This window comes from Clinocottus analis, unplaced genomic scaffold (assembly GCF_023055335.1).
Source record: "Clinocottus analis isolate CAN_PGR_092001 unplaced genomic scaffold, fCliAna1.0.p SCAF_8, whole genome shotgun sequence".
In the NCBI taxonomy this organism is placed as follows: Eukaryota; Metazoa; Chordata; class Actinopteri; order Perciformes; family Cottidae; genus Clinocottus; species Clinocottus analis.
Genome location: NW_027176240.1, coordinates 7505037 through 7522873, shown reverse-complemented (window position 1 = coordinate 7522873; position 17837 = coordinate 7505037). Strand labels below are relative to the sequence as shown.

At 45.2% G+C, this 17837-nt stretch overlaps 1 protein-coding gene across 6 annotated transcripts in view; it reads left to right on the top strand.

The window, feature by feature from the left end:
- The window catches only part of LOC137779656 (C-terminal-binding protein 2-like), a 61511-nt gene that overhangs the window by 26332 nt on the left and 17342 nt on the right, over positions 1 to 17837 (top strand). Inside the window, exon 1 of one of the 6 annotated variants that reach the window (XM_068567755.1) lies at positions 2724 to 5025. The exons of 3 other annotated variants lie outside the window; for them this stretch is intronic. In XM_068567755.1, the coding sequence (XP_068423856.1) occupies positions 2724 to 5025 (2302 nt within the window). Of the gene's footprint in view, positions 1 to 2723; positions 5026 to 13277; positions 14259 to 17837 lie in introns of those variants that run through there. 2 more of the 6 variants (XM_068567756.1, XM_068567759.1) reach the window with 2 other exon arrangements.

The following is a 17837-nucleotide window of genomic DNA, read 5'->3' as shown; positions in this document are numbered from 1 at the left end:
TTTGAGGTTGACTTTAAGGGGATGAGTGATCTGCGGCACTGAAAGCTAGTCTCTTGAGAGTCTCGAAGAAGTAATAAGTGGAGTGTACGAGGTTAGGGAAGCCAGGGGATCACATGCACTCCATAGGATGTTGCCCTTGACGTGGACGTGTGTCTATGTGTTTGCAGATATTGGCTCTGAACATTTTCTCCTCAATCTTAAGCAGCTAGTTTTAAGTCTCAAGGCTAAATGAGATTGCTAACCTTGCAATGATATGCGAATTAAGAATGATATACATGTAGTTTGGCTTTTACAAAGGATTTTGACAAGGAAATTAGATTATATATTGCAGATGATTCAAATAAAAAACAGGAAAGACTGTGTGCCTCTAGGTGACAAGTGACACCCACTTGAAGTGGCTGTAAAATTTGATTGACTTTATAATAGCTTTACTCTGATTAATCTAAATGGGGTTCTTTCCAACTCTCAGCTTAATTCATCTTTCCAATCGTTTTTTGATCTCTGTGAGGGCTCGCTCTCGCCTCCTCACCTTCCCATTTTAATTACCTCTTAACATCAAGCTGACTAACGTTCCACTGACCTTACAAAAAAGAAGAAGAAAAAAAAGTTCACAGTCAACTGTTTGCAATTGATTTCGGAGCCACTGTCATCAGCTTTTTTCTGTCATCTTGTGAAAACATCAGAATACTCTGCTCGGCGTTTGATCTCTTCCTACTCTAATTACACAACTCTGATTAAACAAGATATCAGTGCCGACAACCGACATGCTGCACAGTTTCCACAGGCACTCTGTAAAATATTCGGGAACTTTTTCCAAAATGCTGAGACAGTAATTATCAAGGCTTCCTTCACAATCTAAAATATGTATTACTACTATGCCTCGCTGTGGGTAGCTCTGAGATTAGATTTGGATGGAAACGGACACTTCCTCACTTTACATCTGTAGTCATGCATTAATAAACAGGGATTCTCTGCAGAAGGAATCAGGTTACAGCCACAGTGACATGAAATGAGACATGCAGGCAGCGAGGTAAGGAGGAACACCTTTAGAGTTCTGTGTTAAACAACGTGATGAACCTTTATGTATGGCTCATTGCCAAACATAAATTTCTGGAGCATTTACGCGAAGGGCTTCTTCCATTATACAATTGCGTACTTGAATGAAGTGCAGTGAGCTTGTGTTGTGTTGCAGCTCAACAAGCATAGTGCTTTTGTAAGGCAAAGGTTGTAGGTGCTTCGGATTAAATGCTGTTCCAAAAACCTCCCCCCGCTTCCACACACAGACACACATGCAGATGCACATACACACACACACACACACACACACACACACACACACACACAGCACACTCCTTTAGGGTTTTACTTTTCTCTGCAAAGGGGCAAATCCAGATTACAGAGCGTCTCTAAGTGAAGGAGATCAGAGTAGCTTTAGGAGAGATGGGGGAAGGTGCTGTATTTTACTAACCGTAAGATACATATGGTTAAAAATAATTGAATGGCTAAATAAAACTATTATGATATTATGATGTTCTGCACGAGGCTTACATTTAACACTTTGTACTCTACAAGACCGATAATATTGATAATTTAGCGGAGCAATTATTTTTCCTGGGCAAATAAGACAAACATTGTAGGTGGATTTCATTATATATTCTGCAGTCTGCATGTCCTCCAGTTAACATACAAACAGCAGGTCTGACTGATCTTCTATTGAGCAGAACGGGGCAGTGGCTGTGAGAGCAAAGGCATCAAGGACATTTCAGAGTTGGGCAGCAGTTGTGTGGTGGCTCTGCTGCAAGCATGGGGCCTGGAGGATTAGTGTCCAATCAGAGTGGATTTGATGTTTACTGACAGCACATGGGACTTAGCCGAGAGAACTGTATTTCATTTGTATTCAATGAAGCCGGCACCCTGTCTGGCCTCCCCTCCCCGCGCGGAGAATCTAGATCCTGAAACCTGTTGACGACACTGCATTATCATCCACAACTTCAGGTAGGTGACTCTTCAAGAAAGGGGAAGGGGGTTTGGGGTTGGACTCTTAATCATTGCCATCATCATATCATCATCATCATCATCATCATCATCATCAGATACACTTGTATCTGGTTCACATGACGTCACAGTGGGAAGGGGAATTAAACAGGCTTTATCTAGTTGTAATCCCTCATAGCAATCGACAGAGCGAGTAAAACGTCCCAGAGAAGCAAAAGATAAACCCCACTGGATTAGTACAAGCCCCTGCCCATCCCGACCTATCCACTCCTTTCGTTTTTTGTCTTTTTTTTTTCAACGTTTGTGTGGCCGTCTCAAGCATGCACCCTGCTTTCATGTCTTTCACGGAGTAGCTGTGCTACCTTTGCATTGTACTGTGTTTGTGTGGTTTTGTGGAAAGTGTTTGTGTGTGGTGTCCTCTTTCCTCGCGCACAACAAGGCAGCATCACCAGAGATTAATTATTCAAGGACGGACCGCCAAAGGGGGAGTCACCTGATAGCACGGACTTACAATATTACAACCCGATATCAGGTGAAACGGTACAGCGTCATCTTCCTTTTTGCTTGTTCTCCTCTTCCCTCTCTTCATTACATTTTTTCGTGCTGCAGTACAAGAAGACTTGAAAGACAATTTTCACAAACACAGCTAGAAGCGGAACATTTTCTTCTGTTTTGTGTTTTTTTTTTCTCCTCCGTAATCCGTTTCTCTACTTTTTCCTTTTTTGCCAATGCTTGTCCCTAACAAACAGTTGAGTCTTGGTCGCTCCCACAGTTGGGACACATTAGGGGGGAATGAGGGTCAGTGGGACAGGACTGAGAGTGTCTACGAGCAGCAGGCAAGAGTAGGCGGCCGGCGGAGCTCTCTGTCATACGGAGAGGGAGGAGGGTGGTACGAACCTCCACCAGGAGTGCGTCCCCCTGACCTGGATTTGAAGCGCGACCCGTATTCCTGCCAAGGCTCTCCGTACGGACAGGTTTACGCAGAGCGACAGGACCCACGGGGGCTGAGGAAGGGCTCTGTGCCTGATCTAAACCATTACGAACGAGCAACCATGGCTCATCGAGGATCCATTCCGCATCAGGATTACTATCCCCATGACCCGGCCATGACTCCGCGGCCACCGGAGGGCTTTTACCGGCCTGAACACCAGCCTCCACCGCCTCACCCCCACCCACTAAGTCGGTCAGGGTCTCATTTTGGGATGGCACCTGGGGCTCGTGCTGTGTGGGATCAAGGTCAGGGAGGAAGAGCAGGACCTCAAGCCCCTGCATCACCTCTACCTCCTCCCCCTCCTCCTCCAACCGCTCATGAGTTGAGTAGAGGGTATAGGGAACCTGGTGCTGTAACTGCTGCCAAAATGACGTCGGATGGCCAACAGCGCATACCCTCTCGGGAGCCATCTCCTTCACACTATAGTATGGAGCACGCATCTCCTCGGTATGCCAGTGAGCCTCCACCTATGACCGGTCAGACAGTCTATACTGATGTGAATGGTCGTCCGTTGGATCCTCAGCAGCAGGGTGCTACCTGTCTAGTGGTAGATCCTGCCAGTCAAGGTATGATTATGAGGCAAGACACCACCTCACCCTACACAATTCAACAACAGCAGCAATTACAGCAGCAACAACAACAAATACAGCAGCAACAACTTCAACAGCAACAGATACAACAACAACAACAACAACAACAACAACAACAACAGTTACAACAGCAGCAGTTGCAGCAGCAGCAACTTCAGCAACAACAAATACAGCAGCAACAACTTCAACAGCAACAATTGCAACAGCAACAGCTTCAACAACAGCAGTTACAGCAGCAGCAACTTCATCAAGAACAGTTGAATCTGCAACAGCAACAGCCTCTGCCACCTCCACCTGCAATGCCTTCCTCTGACCCGAACCTTTCGATGATGGCTCCACTTGCTGCTCCACCTGCCACGGTGCAGACTGCAGCAGTTGCTCCAATTGCACCTGCCCTTGTGCAGGTGGTTCAATCTTCAGTCCCTCCTCAACCAGTCACTCCACTTCCTGTTCCTCTTCCGCCCCCTGCTCCACAGACGCCTTTGCTTTTGGACCCCAAGAAGACAGTTGACCCTGAGTTCCTTGCCCTGCTGCGAAATGAGGGCCTCGCAGAGAGCACCATCTCCTCACTTATCCAGCAGGGATTTGACTCCACTAGCATGCTGGCTGTTATGGAGGAGAATGATGTCCGCACCGTCGCCGCCAACCTCGGCCAGGCTCGTGTATTATCTCGCTTGGTCCACAACTGCAAGCGGTCCACTGAGGCTCCGCTAGCGCCCTCGCAACCTCAAACACCCATGAGAGGCCGCTCCAATAGCTTTAGCCATCGCTCAGACCTCTACCACCACCACCAGCAGCAGCATCATCATTCAATGCACCCCTCACAGGCTTTGACCGTGGATGCGCAAATGATGCACCCACAGACCCCCGGGGCCATGCAAACCATCTCCCCAAGGATGGGAGATGTAATAGGAAGGAGGCCCAACAGTGCCCCCTCTCAGCATCTCATGGAAGCCTCTGGAGGCTACCCAGGCCAACCACCTCGCTCCCCGGGGTCATACACCGGAGCACTTATGCCTATTCAATCAAGACCCATGTCAGCCTACTCTTCTGGGATGCCCATGCATGGTATGCAGATGATGCCACCACAAATGACTGGGTCAATGCCTGCCATACAAGGGTCTATGCACTCCATGTCAGGTATGCCACAGCAAATGCCAGTGTCTCTGCCAGCTTTAACACAGCCGCCACAACAGGTTCCTAAAGCATACTCGACCAATTACACAGTACCTATGGAGCTGATGAAGAGGGACAGAAACGTACTGCCATTGTCTCCCATGCACAGCCCTCATCCCAGTCCCCAGATGATGCGTAAGGGTGGACCTGCCCAGGACAATACCATTGTCCCTATGGGACCACCAGGCCAAAGTGTCCTGGCTGTTAACCAGAAACTAAGTCGACGCACCGGTCCACCAGTCATCGTGTCCACTATGGCGTCACCAGATACAAGTAAATCCTTTTCTTCTCCTTTCAGCCTCATCATCTCTTATTTGTCTGATTTCTTGTTAAATTTGGTCTCACTTTCTCTTGGCTGTTTCACATATTTTTAATAGAAAAGAAAATTGTTTTGTACTCAAGCTCTTCATTTTTGGCATGCTTTATGTCAGGCTTCTTTCTCCATTCCTCTCATTATTTTTGAATAGCTCCACAAAGCAATTCTGCTGCATTGTTAAGAATCATATCATGCCTTCACATTTTGGTTAACATTTCTAAGAGCCATTCAGGATACTGAAAGCAACAACTTCAACTTGTTGGGTTGCATTTTCCTTAAAAAGTAAGAAGGCACCAGAAATGTATTGTCCCCCATTCATAGTGATTAATCATTAGTGTGCATACCATCTCTGTCCATTTTTTTTATGGTGTGTATTCTGATTTGTAAAACCATCATTCAGCCGAGGGGCTTGTGATCTATTTAGCTGAATGTGGATGCTGGAGTATGCGTGACCTTAAGACAGACCAAACCCAATGAGAATGTTAAGTGAGAATTTTTTGTGAATCGTTTTATCTTTTCGGTCAGTGCTGTCATTTGTTTGCCGTCCTCTGTTTGTTCTCATTACAGCAACAATAGATAAATGGTGTGGCATTTTTCTCATTTAGTCCAGTGGAGGAAATCTAAATTGTTGTCTGACTATCTCTGTTCCAAAACTGTTGTTAGGATTATAATTAATGTTGTAAAAGGATAACTCTGGCAATCCATTTCCTGTCCTACTTTTGCTTTCTACATTTTCTACACGATCCTAAAACGATACTTGAATCCCGCTTTCTTGTCCGCTTATCTCCGTCAGAAACAGATTTGTCAGACTTCCATATACTTTGTGTCAAGTTATTCTTTCAGTAATCTCATGTGGCTTTTTTGTCAGAATGACATCAAGTACAACACAAAAAGGCATTGGTGAGGCGCAGTATAGAGGGTTTGGGAGGAACAGCTGTCAGCAGCCTTTCTGATACCTTTTAAATTCGAACAACTGCGCACTCTCTTCATGTTACAGTCTGTCAATCGCTGCTTTCATGTGTGCACGGTTCTTCTATCATCAGAAAAGTCAGATATTGTGTGCAGTAGGGTGTGCTGCCTTATGTGTGTGCATGTGTAAACAGTATGTGTGATAGAATTTTGTGTCCTTGCAAAGATTTTCTTATTTAGCTCTTACTGAATGCCCTTGGTGGGTAGTTGGAGCAAAATAAAAAGCTCCAACGACTCACTTTTAAACTAATTGAATTCATTAAGTTGCATTATGGTGTTTTTTTTTTTTTACCATTATGGTCAAAACAGGATTAGTTATATGTACGTCTCTTAAGCTTTGGTATCACTGCAGCTGTTTTTGATGAAGTCCTTTCTGCTCCTCATAGCCCCCAAGTTGCCACATGGATGTTTTATTGCATTATGATAATAAGGTGGGCGCATCAGAGTAGCCTGGAAAGTCTTTACAGACTTTCTTTACTGTGTACTACTGACCTGACTGTTGAGTTGAAGGCAAAGTTTTCATTATATAGTAGTTGTTTCCATTATTTTTTGTTTTTATTTTGATCTGTATCCCACATTGTTTTGATTCCAGTCTGAAAAGAATTGAGTTCAGTCAGTGAAAGCATCCTTATTGTGTCATCACTTGAATCATATATATCAGATTAAAGCCTTAATTTCGCAGAATAAAATGCTCTTCTTTTCACACCCATGGCCTAATAAAAGTACTGTATATTTCAGACATTTTTGGGCAATCAGGACTGATTTCTCCATCAACACCTGCTCACCAGAGGCTGACTAGCAGCATAACTGGACAGATAAAATCGAATTACGTGCTGATGGCCGATCTGTGATAGTGTGTAATTTTCTCTGTGCAGGTTGTAATGAGAAGAGAGAGAGAGGGGATGGGTTTAATCCTTCAAATCCTCCATTTCCACTGCTGCACTAATCCACAGATATTCTCATTTTGTTCAGACCAGCTTCCTGGCTTTCTGCTCGCTAGACTCTGTGAACCACCTCACATTGCCAGTCCAGAAATGGAATACAATGGGGACCGAGGCAGACTGGGAACACATGATTGCTCTCTCTTGCCCCCCAGATATTTTGGCCCTAAGAGAGCAGATATTAAAAGATCCCCGTTGCTCGACTGTCAAAACAGACGGCTGCTCTTAGCACCGGAGCAGACGGGCTTCTGAAAAGATTTCTTCAGGTCCGCCTCATACAAATACATCACATTGTTGGTACACACAGTCAGCATAGTAGACCTCATTTGCATGTGGCTGACATTTGTTGCTTTGGTAATTTCATCTGTTAATGGACACAGCCGCAAAGCTGCTCTGAAAGCATATTCCTAAATTGTATGTTGCTAGGCAACGTGGGTTTTGGTGGTAATCAGAGGCAGATTTGCTTCTGGTTAAAGGGTCGGTCCATTGTCAGAAAACACTGCAAATTTACATGTTACTTATTTTTTTTACAAAATGGCTGGCTGAGCTAATGCATCAGGAAGAAAGTCTTGATTAATCATATTCATCCTTTTTATGGGTGATGGATACAAAATACAAACATTTTCTTGCATATTTTTTAAAGGAATTATACATTTTAGACCAACACAATATTAGTTAGCCTGTCAGTTCAAACTTATGTACAACATTATATTACAGCAACAATGCATTTTGCATTCCTTAAAATCCAATTTGATAAAAAAAAACTCCTGATATTCTGGACAGGGAATTAATTTGTTACAGCAGTGAGTTGCACAACAACCAGAAATAATTTTCCTCTGAACTAATAGCCCATGTGTAAATACAGATGGCATGCCCCCGCCCTCTTCAGTATATGATGCTTTGTGGAATACCCTTGAGCAAGACCCCGCCTTTATATGACTAACTAGGCCTCCCCATCCCCCACGCCGGCATAACCACCACATATGATACTGTGGGACTTCCACTCTTGCACCTTCGCCCTGCAGAGTGTGTTGGCTTCCTCCCGTGGACTCTAGCAAGGCGACCTGATGCCGGCTCAGGTCAGTTCTGATCGGCATGACACACTAGCCGCGATTTTTTTCCTCTTCGCTCAGGCCGAGCGTGATGATGGGGGAGGGTTGTGGCGTATTAGTTTTGGAGATGGCAGATTATGTATTAACTGGGTCCAGGTCAAAGCTTCCGGCAGTTGTTACACAGAGTGAGGGATTAAGCAAGAGATAGAGAGAGAGAGGAGGGAGGGAGGGAGAGAGGCACAGTCCAGCTCCTGATAGATGATTGCTTACAAGGTGGGGGAGGGGAAAGAGGGCGTTGACAGCTGTCAGTCAACCCAGGTCTCTCAATGGAGATGAGGCTAACTGTCAGTGTTGCGTTTAGACTTTGAGGTTCAAACTTTGGCCCAAATCTGGGCAGACAGTAAAAGGCTGTTTTAGTTACGCTGCTGGTCACTCCGGTGTATAGTTTTTCCTTCTGAACGTACTATTAGTAATGCAGCCGGTTGATTAAATTGAGGTGTTTTCCGGGCAACAAAGAATTGAGAAAGACATCATTGTAATTGTGCCGTTTGAAAATGTAAAGCCTCTTCTATTCCAATCTGTAAAAAGGAAAATAAAAACAGTAAATAAAAGTTATCTTGACTTGGAGTACTTTCGAGGCTTAAATGTGTAACTTGTTTGGCTAAATCTTTTGTTAAAAAAAAAAGAGCATCTGTGTCAGAACATAACAAATATTAACAGGCTTGTGTGCAAAGAACTGTAGAGGAGAGTATTTCATTTCAATTTTGCATGAATTAATTGACTACAATGCAGTATTTTGTTCCCAATTGCAATGGCGGCCCAGGCCAAAGCTGTCGTCGTCGCCGCCAAACCAAATTTGCTGCAAAGTTGAAATAATTCATTATAAGTTATGTTAAAGAACATTGGGGATATCCGATTCTCCCTCATCACAAACTCGTTTGCATTTGTGTCTGCATGGAAGTGCAAGCTGCTGTGTGCAGGTGTGGCGTCTGTTATGCCTCAGTGGAGAGTTCCTCTTACCTCCACGTTTCACTTAATATCAGGCAGGGATTGAATACAGTCTGTGGTCACATTGACTGCAATTGATCAATATGAATCTTAAGTACTCATTTTCACATCTTCTCTTTGTACAAATTGATCCCAGTTTCTCTTTGTTTCCCCTCACTTTGTAAATTAATCTTTGTAGGGAAACATTTTTGCTCTGACACTCTCCTAACTCAAGAGAGTATAGAGTTGGGGGGGGAGAGGGAAAATGGGAGAAATATGTCTCTAAACAAACGTCATCCCCAGCTCAGCACATTCATTCATTACTGTGGTTGTGGGTTACAGAGCCTGTCTGCAGGAAAATTAGGGAAACGAGGAAAGTGGGAGGGTGGGACATGATTGAACCAAACCAAAAACAGCAGATCAGAAGAGAAGATCGAGCGAGAACGACCAAAGATGGGATTTAAATGCACAGAGGGCTGCTTTAGATCGGGTATTGAGTATTGACTGCTTTAGAGGCAGTGATAGAGTCTCAGAAACCGGTGGTGTGCAAACGGGAGATTACATAAATGGAAACTCTGTCGTGCTTCTTGGAGCAAGAGAATGAGAGGAGGAGAGCAAGACAACCTAAAGCTTTTTGTTTGGCTTGTTTTTATTATGAGAAAAAAATACACTTTGTAAGCCTGAACCGACAGTGTCATGGTCCCTTTTTCCCTGGGTTAAGGCTGCAACTGATAATAATGTGTATGGAGTTCTCAGGTTTAATCTAGTCATTGGTTTGATCTATCAAATGTCAGAAAATGGGCAAAGTTGACCGTCTCAAAGTTGTTCTGAGTGCTTAATAGAATAGCAGCACAGTCTCACTTTAAATAGCTTGATTTTTTTTGTCAAGTCATCAAATGACACTTTATCAAATGATACATATTGAATAATTGAAAAATAGTTGTGAATTAGGGTAGCTTGGCGTTTGAAACAGTAACTCCAAATCTTTTTTTTTTTTTGCCCTTTTTTTTTTCTTCTTTTTCTTTATTTAAACACAATTCCCTCTGAGAGTGACTGACGCTTGCCGGCCAGGCTGTGCCTGTTTGTTTGTGGATGTAGTTGTGTGAACACAATACAGATAATAGTCTGTACGGGTGCCATCAACAGCAACTGGACCTTTTTTAAAAGGTAAAATCTGACCATAAAAGGCTCCTTCTGGCCAGTTTGCTGCATCCTTTCAGCGAGACGTGAAGTGATTAACTGTGGGTTGTGTGTGCGGAGGTGGAGGAAGGACCAATACAAGAGGTCGCATGCTCTATTTGTAGCAACAAAAAAAAAAGGAGAATAAAAGCGGTGAAATGAGAACCTCCAGGCCCCTGACTACAACTCTCCTCATCAACAGTCCTGCTGCCCCCTCTCCTACCGCTCCTTTCCTCTCCTTTACTCATCATTTTCTCTCCTCATTTCCTCGTCTTTATTTCACTTTTATCTCCTCTCCTCTTGCTTCCTTTCCTTTCCCATCACCTCATACTCTCTCCTTTCTTCTCCTTTCCTCCTCTCCTCTCGGTGCCGACCGGGGAGTCACCCTGCATTATTCATTTAGAGAAAATGAAATCTTCACGGGTGTTAAACCAGAATGAATAGACAAAGATGACCATGTTCTCTGTATGCACTGTGTGTGTGTGTGTGTGTGTGTGTGTGTGTGTGTGTGTGTGTGTGTGTGTGTGTGTGTGTGTGTGTGTGTGTGTGTGTGTGTGTGTGTGACCAGGCGTTGCAGAACTTGACACTTTGCTTGGCTGTGTTTTAACAGAAGCGAGGTGGGGAGGGGGGGGGGATATGTTTAGAGGTGCAGATGAATCTCATTTGCACCCAAGGAAAATATTAAACATTTCTCAGTAGGCATGTCAGTCGTGCTCAGGATCACACGGGGCTGTAAATGGGATTGTGTTTCACAGTGTTTTTAGTCTCACACAGGGAGGAGGATTTGTGTGTGTCTGTCCGTGTGTGAGCAGCCATCACTCCGTATTTGATCCTCAATTTATATGGCGTTTTTTGTCCTCATATTTGGCCAAAACACACATTTGAGGGCGCTAAACCTAAGGCAGCCAGGTGCTGGATGAGTCAGTATCTCTGTGCGTTTGTGCATGTGTGCATATTTGTCCATGAATTTGTTCACTGTCTCATTTTTCATAGATGCCTGTTCACACTCTGTTCGTCTAAGCCTGCAGCATACATGAAAGGTGTAATATGCAACGCCTTCCACCGTCCATTCATCCCCTCAACACACACACACACACACACACACACGCGCACGCACACGCACGCACGTCCTCTTTTACATCTCTTTCTTTCTCTAATCACGCCAGTTGGCTTAAGTCACAGAGAAAGAGGAAAGAGAAAGGTGGAGGAGAGTGATGGCGGTGGAGCGATGCACAGACGGGGTATGAATGGGAGAACAAGAATTTATGTGCTGCAATCGCCTCCCTGGAAAAAAAAAAGTACACAAAAAAAGCCTCAACATCTGTTGTCCACCTGCAGCTGTGCCATCTCTCTTTCTCCTCTCACCCTCATTCGTGTTTCAATCATTTGGCAGCGGCACGTCATGCAGATCAGACGAGGCAGATGGGACGGTGAATTCTGGAGGTCATATTATACCGTAGACATTCTCCCTCCAGCGCTCTCTTTTCATGAATGAGGCTTTTTAACTCCAGGCCCGGTTTGTGATCTCTGATTACACGTAACCAAACCTCCTCAATGGAGCCCTTTAAACTCACGACACTCCTGTTGAACTTACACTACAGTACACTACAGTACACTACAGTACACTACAGTACACGACAGTACACTACAGTACACAACAGTACACTACAGTACACTACAGTACACAACACTACACGACAGTCCACTATGCACAATACAGCAAGTGTGGTTTGTTGATTTTGGTCCAAAATAATAACTCATTAATTTGTCTGCAACTAACAATTATTTTGAATAATCTTTTTTTTAGTTTTTTTTTCTTATGTAAATGTCAAATGTTATTTATGTAATCAAACCTCCTCATTGTAAAAATAATATAAAATATTTTCTACATTTGTAAATGATGAGATCTTTGAACATGTTTTGTAATGTCTTACCTACATTATCTGGCAATACTTCGGCCATATCTGTCATGCACTAATACAAAAGTTTTACAGCTGCAACTATTAATTCATTGATTGATTATGTTGTCTATATAATCTGAACATTGTGGGAAATGTCCCTCATGCTTTAATCCCCGGGGTGTTTCTCTCTTTAGTCCAACCAACCTAATCCTAACCCGAAGATCTTTTTGTTTACTCTGATGCATTACGAGGAAAATAAGTGAAACTTTACATTTGAGAAGCTTGAACAATCAAAATGTTTGCCATTGACTATGAACACGCTTGCACTACTGAACTGTGACAGATGGCAGCTTTCAGAGCGCATGCTCTCTCGACAAAGGCAGTGTTGTGTCTCGGTATGACGACCTGGAAGCCCTTCTTAACCTTCATTATGAAAATCCTTTTTAAGGCGTCCGTCAAAGACCGAGTCTCAGACTTGCGTCGCAGTAAACCTGTTGTTACTCCTGTGTTTGGGTTTATATCTCAGGATCAATTAGACTCCGGCAGTGTTACATAAGTAGACACACAGACACTACTCTGAGGAGCACACATTATGCTTCCTCTGATCCCTAGAGAGCTCACTAGTGGGTGTGTAAAGAGTTACGGATCTTCTTCCATATGGGGATTCATTTTGTTACTGCAGGATTTTCAATAAAAAAAAAGATGTTTGTCCCGATAATGAAACGTTTGACCTGTCGTTGCGTGACATGCTTCCAGTCTGATTGCATGCACGTGAGAGTGCGCGCCTCGGTTTCTGCGTCGGCCGCCGTGTGAAACAGTCATCACCTGTGTCTCGGGATGTCCATGTTTGTCTTGGGTCCTTTGTGCGAGCGTGACAAGTATTGACGTGAACGCTGGAGGCGAGAAAAGGAGGCAAGGCGAAACCAATCAACTCCTGTGAAGGAGCGAGGATGGAAATTGCAGACGGAGATTGTGGAGGAGAGTTTGTGTGCAAGACGGAGTGAGACTGAGAAGGGAGTGCGGGGGGGGGGGGGATATGAGGGGGGAGGGGGGAGGGGCTGGCACTCTTAAAGGACCGTGAAGGCCGGATCACAAATAATAAAACAGAAAGGCAGGGAGGGAGGGAGAGAGGGAGTGAAGGAGGGAGGGGGAGAAAAAAAAAAAAAAGAAAGAAGGAAAATATGTTGAGCGAAGGGGAAGGTCGGAGCGAAGGGAAGAGGGAGTCGTACGTGTGCCAGGAGCGCTGCACCTCTCGCTGTGACTGGTGCTCTTCAAGGATTTTTTTCTCCCTCTCTTTCGTCTTTATTTACCTCCCTCTTTTCTTTTCTTCTGCATAGCTGTGGCACCGGCTTGTTTTCTCTGTCTTTTTTTTTTCTCGTCTTTTGCCATTTTTCTCCCCCCACCCCTTCCTCCCTCTCTCTCTCTCTCTCTCTCTCTCTCTCTCTCTCTCTCTCTCTCTCTCTCTCTCTTTCTCTTTCGCTCTCTCTCTCTCTCTCTCTCTCTCGGTCTTTCTGTGACTCGCAACAAAAGGCTGACGGAGTGAGCCTGACGTCTGAATGAATAGCCCAAACCTGCCGTGAAGGGAGAGAAGAAGGAGACAGAGCAGGGGAAGAGGAGGCTGAGGAGAAAAGATGAGTGATCTGGCTGAAGAGGCGGAAAGAGGAGGACGCTCAGAAGTGCTGATTGCTGGCTGAAGACGAGTAGAGATCCAATTTTTTTTCTCCCTCCCCCCTCTTCGGAGATTAAAGGAGTTGACGCCGCTTTAACCACACGAGGGGGGGTGACTGTCGTAGTTCTCGCTCTCCCGTCCTCCCCCTCACCCACTGCCCTCCTGTGCCACCTTCCATTTTTTTCCCCACCCCCGCTCCGCTCACGAGCACCAGTCGTCTGAGAAATGGAGCTTCTGGTGATGAGGTGACGAAGGAGGACAGATTTGGAAACGAGCAGTGGGAGAGCCAGAGCAGACAGAGAGAGGGAAGGAGGGAGGCTGGAGGAGGAGGTAGAGAGGAGAGGATAACCCCAGGACATACTGTGTGACAATACCCCCCCAATCCCACTTCTTCTTCTTCTTCTCCTCTTTTTTTTTTTTGTCCCTCTCCACCACATTTCCTCTGCCATGTGCAGCTCCTGATTTGAAGAATGTGGAGACAGCATTTCCCAGGCAAGGAGCATGTTTCAAATTGTCGTGTGTGTGTGTGTGTGTGTGTGTGTGTGTGTGTGTGTGCGCGCATGTGTGTGTGTGTGTGTGTGTAATAATAAAAAGCTGTGGTTTGTGTGTGTAATGGTGAGAGGTGGTGGAAGAGGGAGTTGCATTTGGCTTAAAAGCTAATTAGCCTCTTGTGTTTTTGCAATGAAGTGTGTCATAAAACCAGTGTGTGCACATGCGTGTGTGTGTGTGTGTGTGTGTGTGTGTGTGTGTGTGTGTGTGTGTGTGTGTGTGTGTGTGTGTGTGTGTGTGTGTGTGTGTGTGTGTGTGTGTGTGTGTGTGTGTGTGTGTGTATGCATGAGGGCAAGCAGGCAACCTGGCTTTAAAAACCACAGAACTCTGCACAGCAGTGGGAGGAGGTCGTTAGATGGACCGTCATTTGAAAGGTCAAAGGTCACAGAAGAATGGGCACACGAGTGGAGTGCTAATGGTTGGTCCTGTGTGTGAATGCTGTGTGTCACAGCGTGCGGGTTCAGGCATGTAAGGTGGATATAAAGACATATGTGGGGCTCGTTAATAAATCTGAGGATTTATCAGAGCTCATTTTTATGCTTAAAAAAAAAGATACAAATAATAAGTAATATAAAAGTATAAAAACTGCATTAAAAATATGATTTTAAAGAGAAAACACTTGTTTAATTGTGGTGGGACTCTTGCAGCTCATAATCACAATCACAAGTCATCATATGCAACGATAGCTTGTTCAGTGTGAACTAATAGTAATCCGTGTTGCTAGCAGTAAACATAACTTTAAGGTGTATGGGGACAAAACCCTCGTTCAAAATCTGTTACATCGTCACAGGAAAATATAAGGAATTACGCAGATTAATGTTTTTTTTTTATACTTCATAATTTTGCATCTGTAGTTTGTAACTGTCAGTGCATGTCTGTGTGGATGAAACATCTCCCTCTCCTCTGAGGTGTGTGTGTGTTTGTGTGTGTGTGTGTGTGTGTGTGTGTGTGTGCGTGTGTGTGTGTGCGTGTGTGCGCGCGCGCATGGCAAGTATAGCTCGAGAGCACTGACAGCTGCTTTTGTCTCCGGACACTGGTTGTTTCCAGGCCTCACTCGCACAAAAGATAACATTTAAAGAAGAGACAGTGATGGATGGATGCCCTCCTCTCTCACTGAGTGTTTACCACAACACAACCTGTGATCTCTTTATGTCCGTGTGTGCTTCCTCCTTTTTTTCCCCTCCACTCTCTGGTACACTTCTACATTTCGCCCTGCCCTTTTCTCTCATCCTTTTATCTCTCCCCACCCTCGCCCCCTCTTGGCTGGGTTCGGGTGGTGATAAGTTTGGAGGAGGGCAGGCGGAGGGAGGACAAACAAGGTCTTTGTGTGTCCGCACAGTGGAACAAGAAACAGGCCGGGGTGGCGGCGGTGTAGCCGGGCGCTGATAGGGTCCGGTGGGGGCCGGGAGGAGGCAAGTCTGCCAAAAAAAAGATTACGCCTCCCTTCTTTTTCTACAGATGCCAAGGGATCGTAAACACACCAAAGAAAGTAGACACTCCCAAGAATACAGGCGCCGGTTCCTTGTTAATCTGCATGCGCAGTTATAGAGTTTAACAATGCCGTTTATATGTTGTAAGCAGCATGCAGGTGGACATACACAACCAGCACTCGGAGAACCGAAGTAGAGTAGAATGGAGCGTTGGCATCGAGAGCTGCGAATGCCCTTGAACGTTTAATTCAGCAAAATCTGGATAATCACTGATCATTAATGGTTATCATCAGTGGGTGTGTGTGAAGCTAAGTGCAGCCAAACTCTGTGTGTCCATGTGTGTGCGTTTGCATGTTTGTGTTCCTGATATCGCCCTGGAAAATGCCGCAGAGAAACACGGATCGCGCCACTCGTGCAAACCTCTCGCTCCGTGTTGGGGTTGCCAGGTTGGGTGGCCTGTGGCACGCTGCCTTCTGGGGACAAGATTTGATATCATGAGATCAAGCTTTTCCTGTCCCGCTGCTGCACTTGCTACAAAGAAAGCCCGCTGGGTTATCGGCTCGCCCCCCCCCCCCCTCCTCCCACCCTCCTCCTCCTCCTCCTCTTCCTCTCACACTGGGACTATCCCATCACTGAGGCCCCCAGCTTGGGAGTTGCTAGGTAACCAGAACCAGCTGTTGGTCCTAAGCCCGTTGAGCCTGTTTTGGCTCTGCGTCAACTGCAGAGTAGTTTTCTCTGAAAGCTCGCCGTGAACTCAGCGACCGCTGCTGTGGCCCTGACATCATCGTGCCATGGAAAATCTTCCTCACTTCCTTTTGTTTTTGCAGTTTTATTGTTCCGTCGATGCCGGTGCCGGCGTACGAGCGTCCACGGCGTGGAGCACACCCGTTTAGAGGAATTAAGGAGCGTTTCGTTCCCTCTCGCACACGACCAGGAGAGGGGGCGGGGGGGGGAGTAGACGTGAAATAGAATGAGCTGCTTCGCCATGAGCTGAAAAAGACGTCAGGATATAAAAGAGCCTCTGAAGTGTGTCACTCCTCTGTGAGGTGAGGATGCTAAACTGTCTCAGAGGGCTGTTCACAGAGATTTGAGATGGGAGAGTACACAGTGTAATTATTTCTGAAATCACAACAGTGCAGGTAAATGAATCTGACTCTTCAGTCCCCGAGTGGAAATGTTACCTTTCAAAGTGTGGGACGACCTCACAAACAAGACAGCAGTAAATCTGCAGGGAGTGCATCAACTTCCAAATGAAATCCTCTTTGTAAAGCACCGCGGCGTGCTGCAGATCCACGGAGCCGCAAGACGAGAACACGCGATCTGTCAGGAAACAAAGCGGGAGAAGTGAATGAACTGATGCACTGTGATGTTATTAAATACCAATTTGAATATTTCCAGACCCAAGAGGAGAAACACGAGTTGGAGCTGGGGTTTATTGTCTTCCATTGATTGTTTGCGCTCTATTTGGGAAACGATCCTTCTCCCTCTGAAATACTCTGACTCACAGCGTCTGGCAGCGAAGCTTTCTGAGCTGCTTTTCCAAGATCAGCCCTTCCAAACGAGAGAATTAAACACCAGATCGTATTCACCGAGGAGACGCGCACTTCTATAAGTTCCGCTTCTTTTTTTCCTCTTTTTTTTTTACGTTTTAAAAAAAGATGACTTCTATTTCTGTTGTTCCAATCCAAAAGGGCTTTCTAGTTGGGAACATCTGTGAGCCATTTGTGGTTTGAAGTACTCTATTGCCAGCTTCGCCAAAAGTTGTCATACTTCCTGGAGAATCATCCAGTTTGTGATTAGCGCTGGCAAAGGGATGATATCAGTCTTAGTCCACTCAAGCTTCCCTTGAGGGATGTAACAACACATGACCTCCACTGGATACGACTGTCTGCTGTCACACTGAACATGGTTTACATTTACTTAGTCAAGCTGTTGGCTTTGTTTCTATATTACTTTCTGGCTTACAGACAATGCTGTTGATATGAATACCATGGTGTACAATAGCAGGAGATTGACTCAAGTCATTTTCATTTTGATCCAAACGACGACCAGCCAAGACATCTTACCGCCTAATGTAAACCATCTTTAGTCT